This window comes from Cuculus canorus, chromosome 26 (assembly GCF_017976375.1).
Source record: "Cuculus canorus isolate bCucCan1 chromosome 26, bCucCan1.pri, whole genome shotgun sequence".
In the NCBI taxonomy this organism is placed as follows: Eukaryota; Metazoa; Chordata; class Aves; order Cuculiformes; family Cuculidae; genus Cuculus; species Cuculus canorus.
Window position 1 is genome coordinate 3014525 of NC_071426.1, and position 13570 is coordinate 3028094.

The 13570-nt window shown below is 43.7% G+C and overlaps 1 protein-coding gene across 1 annotated transcript in view; it reads left to right on the plus strand.

Moving 5' to 3' along the window:
• DOCK5 (dedicator of cytokinesis 5) overlaps positions 1 to 13570 on the plus strand; it is an 87042-nt gene that overhangs the window by 62831 nt on the left and 10641 nt on the right. The window contains exons 40-50 of the mRNA XM_054049603.1: positions 576 to 680; positions 2558 to 2699; positions 4717 to 4798; positions 4978 to 5062; positions 5806 to 5892; positions 6338 to 6514; positions 8330 to 8413; positions 9543 to 9680; positions 9788 to 9954; positions 10779 to 10956; positions 13274 to 13412. Of these exons, the coding sequence (XP_053905578.1) occupies positions 576 to 680; positions 2558 to 2699; positions 4717 to 4798; positions 4978 to 5062; positions 5806 to 5892; positions 6338 to 6514; positions 8330 to 8413; positions 9543 to 9680; positions 9788 to 9954; positions 10779 to 10956; positions 13274 to 13412 (1384 nt within the window). The remainder of the gene's footprint in view (positions 1 to 575; positions 681 to 2557; positions 2700 to 4716; positions 4799 to 4977; positions 5063 to 5805; positions 5893 to 6337; positions 6515 to 8329; positions 8414 to 9542; positions 9681 to 9787; positions 9955 to 10778; positions 10957 to 13273; positions 13413 to 13570) is intronic.

Below are 13570 nucleotides of genomic sequence, written 5' to 3' on the forward strand. Positions count from 1 at the left end.
CCATGTGTAGATGCTTAGCATTCTTAATGGTAATCAAATAAAGTAACATTTGCATGGTATATTTTCAGGCTCCGTAAATCTCCTCACCTTGTTATTTCTGTGATAAAACTACTGTGTATGAACACAGAACTATAGAATCATCTCGGTTTCCAATTATGTTTTTTAGTGGTTAAAGATGTAACCAGATGGTCTTTATGTTCTTTCATATGAGAATCATCTGCCCAGCTTTATTTCTGCCAGTTCTCTGACATTTGTCACCATTTGTCTGCTCAGTCTCTGAACATATTTAGTTGTAATCTGTGTTGCAATAGTTAAGGATTCCAAGTGTCCTCCTGGAATCCTAAAAAACCATGGCATTGCTCTCATGTCTGCAAACCAGAAAATGAAGTTGATTCTGGCCCAAAGAAACCAAATATTTAACCAAGTAAATGGATAAGTACAAAATATTGTATCAAGCAATTGTAGAAAGTATTCTGTACTAATAGATCAGGAATTGTCACTGGAATGTGAGCTACAGGCTGGCAGAGTTCTTTAATCCTCCAACGGGAAAATGCTGGTGGATTCTTCTTTTTTAGAAAAAACGAGCTACTTTTTATGAGAATATTATGAAGGCGATGCGACCCCAACCGGAATATTTCGCTGTTGGATACTACGGCCAAGGCTTCCCCTCTTTTCTCCGGGTAAGGACTCTTCAGCACTCAAGTTCCAGAGTGGTGGGTACCTTGACAGTTACAACTTTGGCAGAGCTTCCAGGAAAATTCTGATATCACGCTCCTTTTCTTTTGAATTGTAGGATTGTAGAATGGTTTGGGTTGGAAGGGATCGTGAAGGCCATCCTGTCCAACCCCCTTGCAGGGACATTAAAAGCTAAAACTTAAATAAGGTTGGAAGGGACCTCAAAGCACATCCATTTCCACCTTCTGCCATGGGCAAAGACAACTCCCACAGGATCAGGTTGCTCAGAGCCCCACCCAACCTGACCTGGAATGTTTCCAGGGATGGGACATCTATCACTTCTCTGGGCAACCTGTGCCAGGGCCTCACCGCCCTCGGCGTAAAAAAATTCTTCCTAATATTTAGTTTAAACTTCTGTTAGTTTAAAATCATCACCCCTTGTTTTGTTTCTACAGGCCCTGCTAAAATGTTTTTCCCCATTTTCTTATAAGCCCTCTTTAAGTATTGAAAGGCCATAATAAGGTCTCCCTGGAGTCTTCTCCAAGATGAACAACCCCAACTCTCATCTTCTCTTCACAGGGGAAGTGTTTGAGGCCTTTGGTCATTTTGGGGCCTCCTCTGGTCTTGCTCCAACAGGTCTTTGTCCTTGCTGTGCTGGGGGCTCCAGAGCTGGACGCAGTGTTCCAGATGTGGCCTCACCAGAGTAGAATGACACTCAGAGATCTAAATCCTTTAAGTATTTCAAAGCATTTCAACACATTAAAACAGACAAGGAAGAGGGTAGCTTTTTTCTGTTAACAGCTTTAATAAAGTTCATGTGTTGCACAAGAGTTTCTTAGATGATTGGGATGTTCTTGCACGGACTTAAATAGAATCTCCCTTTTGTAGTTGTGTTCTATCCGCTTTTTCAGAAACACGATTGCTGCCGTTAGAAAGTGTTTAGCTTGTAAAGAATTTATCCTGTTGCTTTTCAGCCTGAACTTAATTTTCAGGATCGTTTCAATGCTCGAGCACGTTAGTGAGTGTCTGTCCCACACAGAGAATTAAAATGCAAAGGTGTTTCCTGTTTGGGATCGCTGCTAAGCACTGCTGGATCTACGCTAGCTGTAACACAAGAATCGAGCCAAAGTGAGTCAGATGGACAGGGTGCAGCACACGAGAAAATATTCCCAACTATTATTTAAAATTAAGGAACATTTACATGTTCAGACTGGAGTTGTTTGAAGTCGCTGGCCTTAAACAGGAGCCAAGCTTCATAAAAAAGAAAGATGTTAACTTAAGACTGTGGAATGGCATAGAAGACTTTCACCTCCAGGTTGTGTTTTTGAATCCATCTCTTCCAGAAACCACCACTGCCTGGTGGGCAGACTGGAAAAATAATTGGCCGTGGTGCGAGGTTGTAGTACAGAACTGCCACCGCTGGCGATGTTCTTAGTGGCAGCTGAAGGGTCAGGAGTGGAATAGGGGATAAAACTCATGTCTCTGCGCATAGAGGGGTCCTTCGTACCATAAGTGGTCTGGCAAGGAGCGTGCAATTCCCTGCACTGAAGAATTATCTGGGACGTGTTTGCTTAGTTGAAATCAGTCCCCCTGACCGAGATTTCAGGTGTTGAATGTGAGTTCTTAGAGTGCTGGAAAGCGTGAACGTGATCAATAACATCTGTATGTAGAACAGTGAATTTTTTAGACAAACATGAGGATAAATATGAGGTTGCTGTGTTGTCCCTTCAGCTTGTTTCTTCTCTCACATGTTCTGACTCTTTTAAGCTACAAGACAACCCTTCATCAAAACCAGATCTCTCGAGCTACTCTTCTATGTTTGGAAAGCTCTTTCTCATTGATTTGTTTTGTGTTAATTCTCTTTTTCTTCTCCTACCCACAGAATAAGATCTTTATCTACCGTGGCAAAGAATATGAACGCAGGGAGGACTTCAACCTGAAGCTGCTGACCCAGTTCCCTAGTGCTGAGAAGATGACCAGCACTGCTCCTCCGGGAGAAGACATCAAGTCTTCTCCTAAACAGTGTATCTTTTGATTCTAAGAGGTTTTGCACATTCAAGATCTGCCTCTTCCCTAGAATAAGTTGGTAAACAATTAATGAGCAAAGAACTTACTGCTCAAGGGGGACTTTGAAGGCTCTGGACGTGAAAATAAGACTGACCAGAACTGCAATAGTGAACTTAAATGTATTGAAAAAGAAAGATAGCTTGGTATTGTCAGAGTTAAATGAGTTGCCGTTAGGATGAAACCTTAACAGATTGCAGGTCAGGCTCCCTGATACCTCCTCCTCAAGCAGGTGGTGCTGTAGTATACATGTGATCCAGTTTGGTTTTTAAGTGAAAGAGGTGAAATACAGGCAGTGAAAGTGGGGTGTGAAGAAAGTTGAAGTACGCTTTCTTCTCGCTTGCAGTTCACTAGCGTTTATGAAGTGGCTGAGTTTGGGTTTTTTCCCCCCTAGAAGTCACTTTGTGGAGTGATGATATTGATATGTTGTTGGATGAACAGCCCTTTTTTTCTTCTTGCTGGTGGAACTCCAAACTGTGTCCCACCACGCTTCACCAGGCTTAAGACCCTCTTTCTTATACCTGTGAGCATGTGTCACCCAGTGAAGATGCTTCAGATTCTTGTTTGTGTCTTCCAGTCAGCAGCAGGGCACTCCTGGAATCGTAGAATAGTTTGAGTTGGAAGGGACCTTAAAGATCATCCAGTTCCACACCCCCTGCCATGGGCAGGGACACCTCCCAGTGGATCAGGCTGCCCAAGGCCCATCCAACCTGGCCTTGAGCACCTCCAGGGACGGGGCATACCTCCAGGGGTGGTGCGATGGAAGGTGGACATCAGTAAAAACCAAGTTACTGGGCTTCTGGCCTATGTTAGAAAGGCCAAACTAGAGAATCTGATGGTCCATTTTGGCCTTAAAAGTCTGTGTACAAAGCCACAACTCAAGCACTGATACCAGATGCTTCCCCTGCAATAAGCCTGCCAAGCACTAAATCCACATAGGAAATTAAAATTCATTCAAGACCAAACTTGGTATCAAAAATGCCTCTTCTATTGCTGCTTTGTTTCAGCTACTTCCTTTGCATCTGTTTGTGTTTGTTCTAATGTTTTTTTGGCTCAAGATGAACCTGAACTGCAAAATTTTGGATCCAGATCTGAACTCTTCCAAAAGTTTGGGGGTGTTTGCTTCCGGATCTTTGGCATCGCCCCATTGTAAAGGGGAGCAGCTGCAGAGCTTGGATTTGGGACAGGTTCTTCTGGGATTCTTACAAACACCTTCGGAAAAGAAGAGGAATTGTAGTGCCCAGCCCACTGTGTTGTACTAGGCAGAGGTTGATGGCTCTGTAGTTTGTTTTTATTTATTATGCTTTTTTTTAACCTCCTTTGTCTCAGGCTCTTTTTTTACTTCTGCTTAGAATCTGTTTCCTTGGTCTTTTATGATAAAGCGCCTCATTCTTCCTTTGGTTGTTTCATAATTGTGTACTGGAGCTATTAATTGAGCTGTACCCAGTCTCAGGGTAGCTTTCTGAACTAGAAGCTGTACGGCATGCTTAGCATGGCATGAAGCCCGGGCTAATAAGCTCTCTTGAGAGAAAAAATATATTAGCTTGGGCTCAGTGCTTGATCTCATGTGGCTGTGGATGTCTGAGTTCAGATTTGGCTGGAATCCAGCTGGCTTTTCAACATGGGCAGAATGACCTTGCCTTTGCTTTCAAAATACTGTTCAGCACCACCCTCAGTGAAATAGAATCATAGAATAGTTTGGGCTGGAAGAGATCTTAAAGCCCATCCAGTTCCAACCCCCTGCCATGGGCAGGGACATCTCCCACTTTCAGTTCATGAGTAGCGTACAAACTACAAGAAGCAATATAACACCTGTGATTGCTGATGAACTACTAAGTGTTGTTCTTCAAACATGATAAGAGCGCAGGGGATTGTTGGGAAGTCTGACACTTGGTGAAAACAAGGAAGGTGTTTTTCTCCCTCTCCTGTTTTCCCTGAAGGATTTATGTTTTTTCGTCCTTAACTATAGTTGCTCAGATGTGCAATGCTTTATTGTGAAGCCTGTGATGAACCTGCCACCTAATTATAAAGATAAACCTGTTCCTGAGCAGATCTTAAAGTAATTTCTTTTCCTTCTTCTCTATTTTTCTCAGCTTGCCTAGGCACGAGGTGAAGCGTGTGTGTTCTGTGTGAATTTGTTTCACGGTCCAGTTTGAGCTTGGCTGTTTTTGAGGAGAAACAGAAAAACGTTTACGTAAGGAGGTGAAAAAGCTCATCATTTTCTCTGCTTCTTTTCAGCTACTACAGAGCAAATGAGGTGCAGCAGTTCACCCACTCCCGACCGGTCAGGAAAGGAGAGAAAGATCCAGACAATGAGTTTGCTGTGAGTTCTTTGCTTTTGGTAGCTCAGCTAGCTTGGGGGTCTGTGCTATGAGAAGATGGTTCTATGCATTCATTTATTTTGATGGTGACATTTTGAACAGCATTCTTAGAATATTTTTCCTCCACCTGGGAATTTGTCTATGGAAAAAGTGAAAGGCTTGGCATTGCAAAGGGCTTGGCATTGCAAGCTTTGCATAAAACTCCTGTGATAATGTCAAAGGGCACCATAGCTGATGCTGTAATGTTCAAAATCCTGATCTAGGCTCCACGAATATTGTCCTTTCTAACTACAGCTTCTTACACTGTGTGTCCAGTAGATGTGGATGGATGTAGCCATCCTGAAGGAGTCCAGTCTCCAACCAGGAAGCATCCAGGCTAGTTTCTAAGACTTGCAAAAGTGAATGAGCCTTGGATGTAGTGTCTTAGCGTGTTTCTTTGCTGCCTGGAAGGCATACTGGTGCTTATATGTAGTGGTTGGGCATGTTGCATTTAACACTGGGTAAATATGCCATAGTCACAGTCCGGATAATGTTGGTCCTTATGGAAGATAACAGCGCACTGCGCTAATGCCGATACCATTTAAATAGTATTATTTGTAACAAAAAATAGATTCCATCCTAGTTAGTGAAGGTGAAAGTCATTGTTTAGATCCTGCCAGCCTGGTTCTGTGCTCTGCCAGAAGAGAATTGAATTGCAAGACCGATATTTTCCTTACTTCTTGGATATTTTTCCTCCTCTGACTAGAATATGTGGATAGAAAGGACAACCTACACAACAGCGTATTCATTTCCAGGCATCCTCAAGTGGTTTGAAGTCAAACAGATTACAACGGTGAGTTCCACAGACAGGTTGGGTCTCATCCCCTCCAATCTTTTGTGGCGTAGAGCCTTGCAACAGTTGAACTCCTAGTCCTTCCGCTGTGGGATGTGGCACCCCAATAACTTCAGATAAAAGCAAACGTGCGTCTTCTTTGATGTGCTTGTCTTTTTTATGCCATCCTGCAGACAGCTCTACCCAAGGCAGCCAGGTTCTACTGGAGGGGAGGGATTCCTTCTGTAACGTATTCCACCGTCGGCAGCCAAGTCCTAAAATGTGGTTCCTTCCCTTTAAGGTGTAAATCATTCTTGCATTCATCTCTGAATGACAAGATAGTTAGCACAGGGGTCCAAAATCCTCAGCTGGAACCTGTTGGGCTGCCATTTATATATAAGGACTTACTTAACTTCATATTCAGTGGAGGCAAATGAAGGTTTATTCTGTTTCTTTTTGCCATCAGGAAGAGATCAGCCCCTTGGAGAACGCCATAGAAACAATGGAGCTAACCAATGAGAAGATCAGCAACATCGTCCAACAGCATGTTTGGGACCGGAGTCTTCCTGTACATCCTCTTTCTATGCTCCTGAATGGGATTGTGGATCCAGCAGTCATGGGGGGATACACCAACTATGAAAAGGTCTTTCTCACATTTATCTGTAGCTCTCTCTGTTGACTTCTGCAGTGTCGAAGCCCTGGATTGAAACGTGGGAGGCTCTAGTTCAGTTTTCAGCTGTTCCTCAGAGATAATGCATTCTGTAGCTCTATGTGTGTGTGTGTGTGTGTGTGTGTGTTCAGAGCTCAAAGAGGAGGAGAAAAGAACCAAGATTTCCACTAAACCGCAAGGTGGAAAACCCTCATGTCTTCAGTGTTTAGTTTTAGTGCTGTCTGTTGCCTCGGATGAATGATCCATCTCTTTTGGGCCTCGTTTATAGTGGTGATAATAACATGATCCTACCTTGTGGGTGCATTGAGGTCCTTGGTCAGCCCAGCGAACGGTGCAAGTAACAAAGAAAAGCCAAAAATGCTAATGTTTCTCTGTTGTATTAACATGGAACAGTAAAGCAAATGAGGATTTCTCTTTCCAGCAGCTAATCTGTCTTTGGAGTCTCGCAGCACAGAGCATGTGTTTCAGGAAAAAAAAAAAGCAGTGTTTCCTCTCCAGGTTTATTCAGTAGAACTTCAGTTGAAAGAGTGTATGTTCTTTCTTGTTTGTGATATTTACCTTGAGTTGTTTATTCCCATTATCTAATGGTGGTATTCCCAGCACACAAGATAAGTCCATAAACTGAATGGATGGTGTTAAAACACGTTTAGTTCTTCTCAGATGCGTTCCAGCCACATGAAATGAAGTGCAAAAGTTAAATGGAAGAGGGTCTGATTCACCTAGGGTCTCACTGCTGAGGCCAAAAGAATTGAAAGCTTTGCCAGGGCAGAATTTGGCCCTAAATCCTCCCATTTTATGAATTAAGGTTGACATAAAGTTTAGAATTACAAAAGTGGGAAAGCAGTTCAAACTAGGAAACACAAAGTATCTGTAACCACATCTGGAAGTACTCATTTCTGGTTCATATTTTCCTATTTCAACTGGAGATCAGTAGAGAACATTTGGCTTTTGTGGGTGGATAAAATCTCGAGTTTTAATTTGTTTCGTTGTAGCTGAAAACTGAAATCTGCATTATTAATGTGCGCTTTCTTCTTGCAATAATTGAACACTTTAAAGAAGAATCCGCTGGGACCTACGCACCTCACCTCCTCTTGACATCCGCCTTCTTCGGAATCATGCCACTAGGGCTGTAAACACTTGTACACGTGGTCCAGTTAATGGGACAGAGAACTAAAGAAGGGCTGAAACACATCAGAGACGTGTTTGAAAAATCAAATGAAAAATTATTAAGGATTTGATGTAGGAAAAAGAAAAAATAAATTCTTTGGATCAGGAATCACGATACATTTAGTAAGCGCAGTGGTGTTGGGCTGACAGTTGGTCAAACCCATTTCCCATTCCTTACAAAATCAGAGAATGGTTTGGGTTGGAAGAGATCTTCCTGACACTCATGGGATGCCAAGAGTGAAAGAGGCTTCTTGGCGTGGGGCTGGATCTGCTGCTGTCATTTGAGCTACAAGTAATGTCACCGTAGTTGTTCCCATCAATACTGTTTTATGAGAAGGGAATTGGAATTTAATAAAACCCTTCTGATGAAGTAATTCATTTTGGTTTTTTACATATCAGCGTTCATGGACAAAATAGTAAAATTTGGGGTTGTCTTTACCAAATAATTCTCTCTTCTTCCCAGTTCTCAACAAATTGTTCTTTATCTCTCAGGTTTGTTTCAGGGAGATAATAAAAACAAACTTTGCTATGAGGAATAATGCAATTAATTGCTTTTAAAGTACTTGGAGTTAGCTGTGAAAGCAGTGTAGCATCTAGAGCAGCTTTTCTCTTTACTTTCAGGCCTTTTTCACAGAGAAGTATCTTCATGAACATCCTGAAGATCAAGATAAAATTGAACTGCTTAAGCAACTGATTGCTCTACAGGTATCATATTGGGAAAGACTGGGAAGCAGCATGTGTGCATGCAGGTGGCTTGTCCGGCATCGTTGCTTTGGAGAGAGAATGCGGATACGTGTGTAATTGTGTTTTATTTTAAGGAAATTGCTGTGTTCTAAAATTGTGGCCTAGAATCATGGAATGGGGTGAATTGGAAGGACCTCAGTGACCATCCAGTCCCACCCCATGCCATGGGCAGGGACACCTCCCACTGGCTCAGGGGCTCCAAGCCCCATCCAACCTGGCCTTGAACCCCTCCAGGGATGGGGCAGCCACCACTGCTCTGGGCAACCTGGACTGTTTCTGTGTATTTCTTGGTGCTCTTAAAAGTTATTCGGAAATATTTAGCAGCGTGGCATAGATTTTTCTTTTTCCTCATGAATGTAAGAAAATATCTCTTACCTTTTCATGGAATCATTAGACTTGATGTTTTGTCAGTCTGACCATTGAAAGTCATTTATTTTGACCTGCATAACAATGAAAGGTTGCGCTGTTTTCTTGTAATTCAAATTCCACCTCTGCAGACCAGTGTTTACATATCTCCACACAACAGAGCCCGGTTAAAGCTGCTTCATGGTCATGCAGTTTTGAAGGCCAAGAAGTAATGTTCCAACACCTGGCATGCTCTGTTTTCTGCAGCAGAATATGGAATCAATGTGGCAAAGAGAACCGTGAGAGTGGTGAGGCTCTGGAACAGGTTGTCCAAGGAAGTTGTCGCTGCCCCATCCCTGGAGGTGTTCAAGGCCAGGTTGGATGGGGGTTGGAGCCCCTCATCCAGTGGGAGGTGTTCCTGCCCATGGCAGGAAAGTTGGAACTGGATGATCTTTAAGGTCCCTCCCAACTCAAACTATTCTATAGGTATAGGTGGAGAAAGTATTTATGTTTCTTGACCGCGTGGAGCTCTAACAATCAATCAAGTCACTACAGTGTCAGAGTTACGAGTCAGCAGCTGGGCTTCCTTACTGTATGAATGCTTTGTTTGCCTCTGCGAACTTAAAACACATTGATTTAAGTTCTTTGAGTGTATTTGACACGCGTAACATGCATTAAAAAATACCTTCCCGGAAGAGGAGAGCTGATTTGTCTTTTTGCAGCTTCATTTTTTGCTTCTTCTCAGATGCCGTTGTTGGCAGAAGGGATTAGGATCCATGGTCAGAAGCTGACGGAACAGCTGAAGCCTCTGCATGAGAGGCTAACGACCTGTTTCAAAGAGCTGAAGAAGAAGGTGGAGAAGCAGTACGGTGTGATAACCTTGGTAAGCGTACCCAGGTTTGTAGGCTTTTGCCTTAAAGAAACATAACTTTGCCCTTTCCCTTTTTGAGTTGGTGTTACATGACTTACCACAAGCGTGTTTGTCTGCAGCCTCCTTCTCTCACTGAAAGGAAACAGAGCAGGTCAGGCTCCGTTGTATTGCCTTATATCATGTCTTCCACGCTGAGACGGCTCTCTGTCACATCCGTGGCATCTTCTGTGGTCTCAACATCTTCCACGTCATCTGATAGCACTTCCTCCAGACCAGGCTCAGACGGGTTAGTAATCAGCCTTTTTCGTGTGATTTATGAGAGTGGGAATATGCCCTGGAGGGGATTAGTTACTCTTAAAATGAAGATTTATTCCACGGACAATAGTAAGACCACTGCATTTAGAGCCTAAATGGAGGCCAGTGTTTTTATTCCATTTTACAGATAGGGAGTTTGAAGCGCAGATAGGAATAGTTCTGGTAATTGAGCCCCTGACTGTCTGTCTCTGGAGTCCCAGTTCCGTGCACGATGGAGAAGAGGGCTGGAGGCAATGTATTTCACGTGCTCGCTATTTATGTTTCCCAGGAATGCTGGAAAACAGAGGTGTAAGATACTACAAGGTGATTTAGTTTGATGTGGGCTGCGAAGTTGTGCGTAGTCGTATGGTACTTGTACCGCTTGTACATCTCCCTATTTGCAGCTTCCTACATGGCATTAAAAGGAGCTGCCACACAGGGAAACATTCCCTGATCTTACTTCTGGGCACACGCAGTTTACTCTGTGATAATCAGGCAGTCTTGGTGACTGCTCAAGGTCACAGCAGACTCCGTGCTTGGATTCAGGTGCCAAGTCTGCCTCCTTGTGCGAGGACATCACGCTTTATCTTGTACCTAAGGCTTAAAATCGCTGGGGTAGCTTAGGAGTACGAATGGCATTGAAAATTCTGTGGTTATAACTCAGATTTGGGCCAGAGGGGCTGTCAAAGCCCATCCAGTTCCGACCTCCCACTGGATCTCTTATGCAAACCTCGAGAGCACAGCTTTTTAACAGACAGTACTTTGAATGTCTGATGGACTAAAGTTTCATGTTTTTTCACTCGCTTTGGGCCACAGATCTATTCTGGAGCCTCTCTTGGAGAGAAGAATATCGACAGCTTCCAGAACCGAGGAACTACCCATGAAAGATGATGGTGATAACCGGATTAGCAAACTCAAGCGGAAGGACTGGAGTATTAGCAAGTCTCAGGTTATTGTGGAGAAGGAGCCAGAAATGGAACTGACCTCCAAAATGGTAAAATAAATCTGAAAGGCATTATAACTGCGATAATAACAGCAGGAGATTTTAATGTTTCCAGTGATTTCAGCCATGCCTGTCATTGGGAACTTCATTAAATAGTGGGAGGGGTTCAAATACCGAAAGTCTTGGTCATCTGAGTAATTCCTGCTTTTTTTTATTTGGAAAATTTGTGTCACGGACTGAACTGCAGCTTGGCTTAAGGTGCAGACTGAAAGCCTGAGGCACTGCTGTTTCATCTAGGTGCTCGGTGCCCTCATTCCTTGTAGGAGCAGAGGACTGCGTGAGGCACTCGGCACCACGTAGGATTGTTCTGGTTTTGTTGGAGCAAGCAGATAGCACCAACCCACTCAGCAATCCAGCTGGCGAGCCAGATGTTCAACCGCTATCGGCCAGCATCACTGCACAAATCAAATGTTCTGCAGGGTGAAGATCAGTTCGATAGACTTAAGGAGCTGAAAAAAAAGATGGGCTGGTAGTTAGGTCACCAGCTTGGGACTTTGAAAAACTGTTTTTTCCTATCTATACTCTGCTCTGGACCTCCGTGCGGGGCAGGAATGTTTACTCCTTGAGCAAATTCTTTGCAAAAGAGGAATTAAAAGAGAATTTATGCCCGCACAGGAGTGTTGTAACGAGGCATACAGTGGAGAGTGTTAGGCTTCAGGTTGACGGTGGGGTTTAGAATGATCACCTAATACAAACAGGTAAGCTTCAGCCCAAAAGTAGAGCTGTGTGACCTTGGAGTAACACCCTGATTTGTGCTAAGACTGCGTTACACCAGGAGTACATGAAAATTAGGCACCCAAGTGTTTAAGCTGGTGACTCAGTGATGTTAATTTGACTTAACACAGGCTGTGTAAATAATGAGAAAACATGAGCTTTTCTATTTCCCTCTCCCTCCCAAGATCGCTGCTGAGTCTGGCAGGAGCAGGTTATGCTGCTATGTGTTCAGGAATTCTCATCAGATCTGAGGGATGCTGCCTGCACTTGGAGTCTGCAGAATGTTTATTAAAAGGAGCACTGTGGTTCTAGAATCATGTCGTTTGGTACCAAGAGGCTTTCCAGTCCGGAGGAAAATGTGAGGCTGTAAATATCAGTGATTTGGAATGCTTGGCCTCCATCTCTAGGAGAGCTGCCAATGAATTCAGTGGGCTTAACTTACAAACTGGGTTGTCGGCTGCTGATCGCTTTATTAAGTCAAAGTAGAAGGAGAAGATCTAGGAGAAAGCTGGTTTGCTAGGATGGTCAGCATGTCTGTCCAAGACTTTGCAGTGCAGAGAGCTGAGAGATGCAAACCAGAACACTCGCCCTCCCTTCTCCCATGAGATCTCCGAGGGCAAATTACACATGTGCTCAGCTTACTGAAGCAAGAGAGCGGTTAAGGGTTATATTCATGCTAAGGGACATTGCAAAGTACAGAGAAAGCTGTTTTTATAGCTGCTCTGTTCCAAAGCTGCGTAGTGCAGCACGAGAATTGAACAGACTGATTTTATGCGGCTCTTGACTAAGCTGTTTAGGAGCTAGGAAGCCAGAGAGAACCAAAGGCTTGCTGTGTGTCCAGCAGCTTTGGTCTTTACAGGTTTTATATATGCTGCACCCCAATGTGTGGTCCCTTCTGCACCGTGGGAAATAAGCTGCTTATTGATGGAGAACTGGTCTCTAAAAGAGCCCAGTGAGTTTAATTACACGTATAAGTTACAGTCTTTACTGTAAGGAGATAAACTAACGTTTAAAAGGACCGTAATATTCATGCACTAGACTCTTAGGACCGTATTTAGAAGGGCTCGTGAGTTGAGTGAAGAACACCGCGGATATGACGCTGGAAGGAACTGAAATAACATCTCTTGAGTCCCCCATGCAAGGGATTTGCTCTGTAAAGCCTCAGGCGAACTTGTTTCACAGCCCTGAGGAGCTGGGTGATACTCACAGTCCTGACTTGCACCCAGAACTTCGTCTTAATTTCTTTCTGGAAAGACATTTTTCCCCAAAAATTCGAAATGCTAGTCAAATGCAGCAGTTTTTCAGCTTTTCTTTCTTTCTTAATGTCCTGCGGTCGTTAAATCAGTTTACTATTGCTATCCAGTTAGTGAAGTCCCACAGAAAACGGAATGTGTCATAGGAGCACAGCTTATGCCTTTTGACATGGCTTAACCAGTGCAGCGGCTTCGCTCCCATGTTTCACCTGAATGCACCTTTCTCTCTTCCGCACGGCTTTTCTGGAGCACGTTGCTGCCTTTCTGACAGCTTTGATTCTCCGATGCGTGGGCAGCAGCCCTGCTGACTTCTGATTCTTTTTACTCTTTGTTTCGACCAGGGCACATCAGGAAAAGCACAAAGGCCAAAGAGTCTTCAGTTAGGAGACAACAGACTGACTTTACTTCAGAGTTCATCACTCCAGCAATCAGCGTCTCGCAGCCCACCACCCATCACTCCCAAAACCCCAAGAACTCAAAGTAAGTTGTGTTACCAGGCAACTGCTACGTCCTTCAGAGACATAGCAGTAGTTGGAATTAGATTCATGGAATCATAGTATAGTTTGGGTTGGAAGGGACCTTTAAGGTCATCTAATTCCAACCCTCCTGCCATGGGCAGGGACGAGTCCCACTAGATC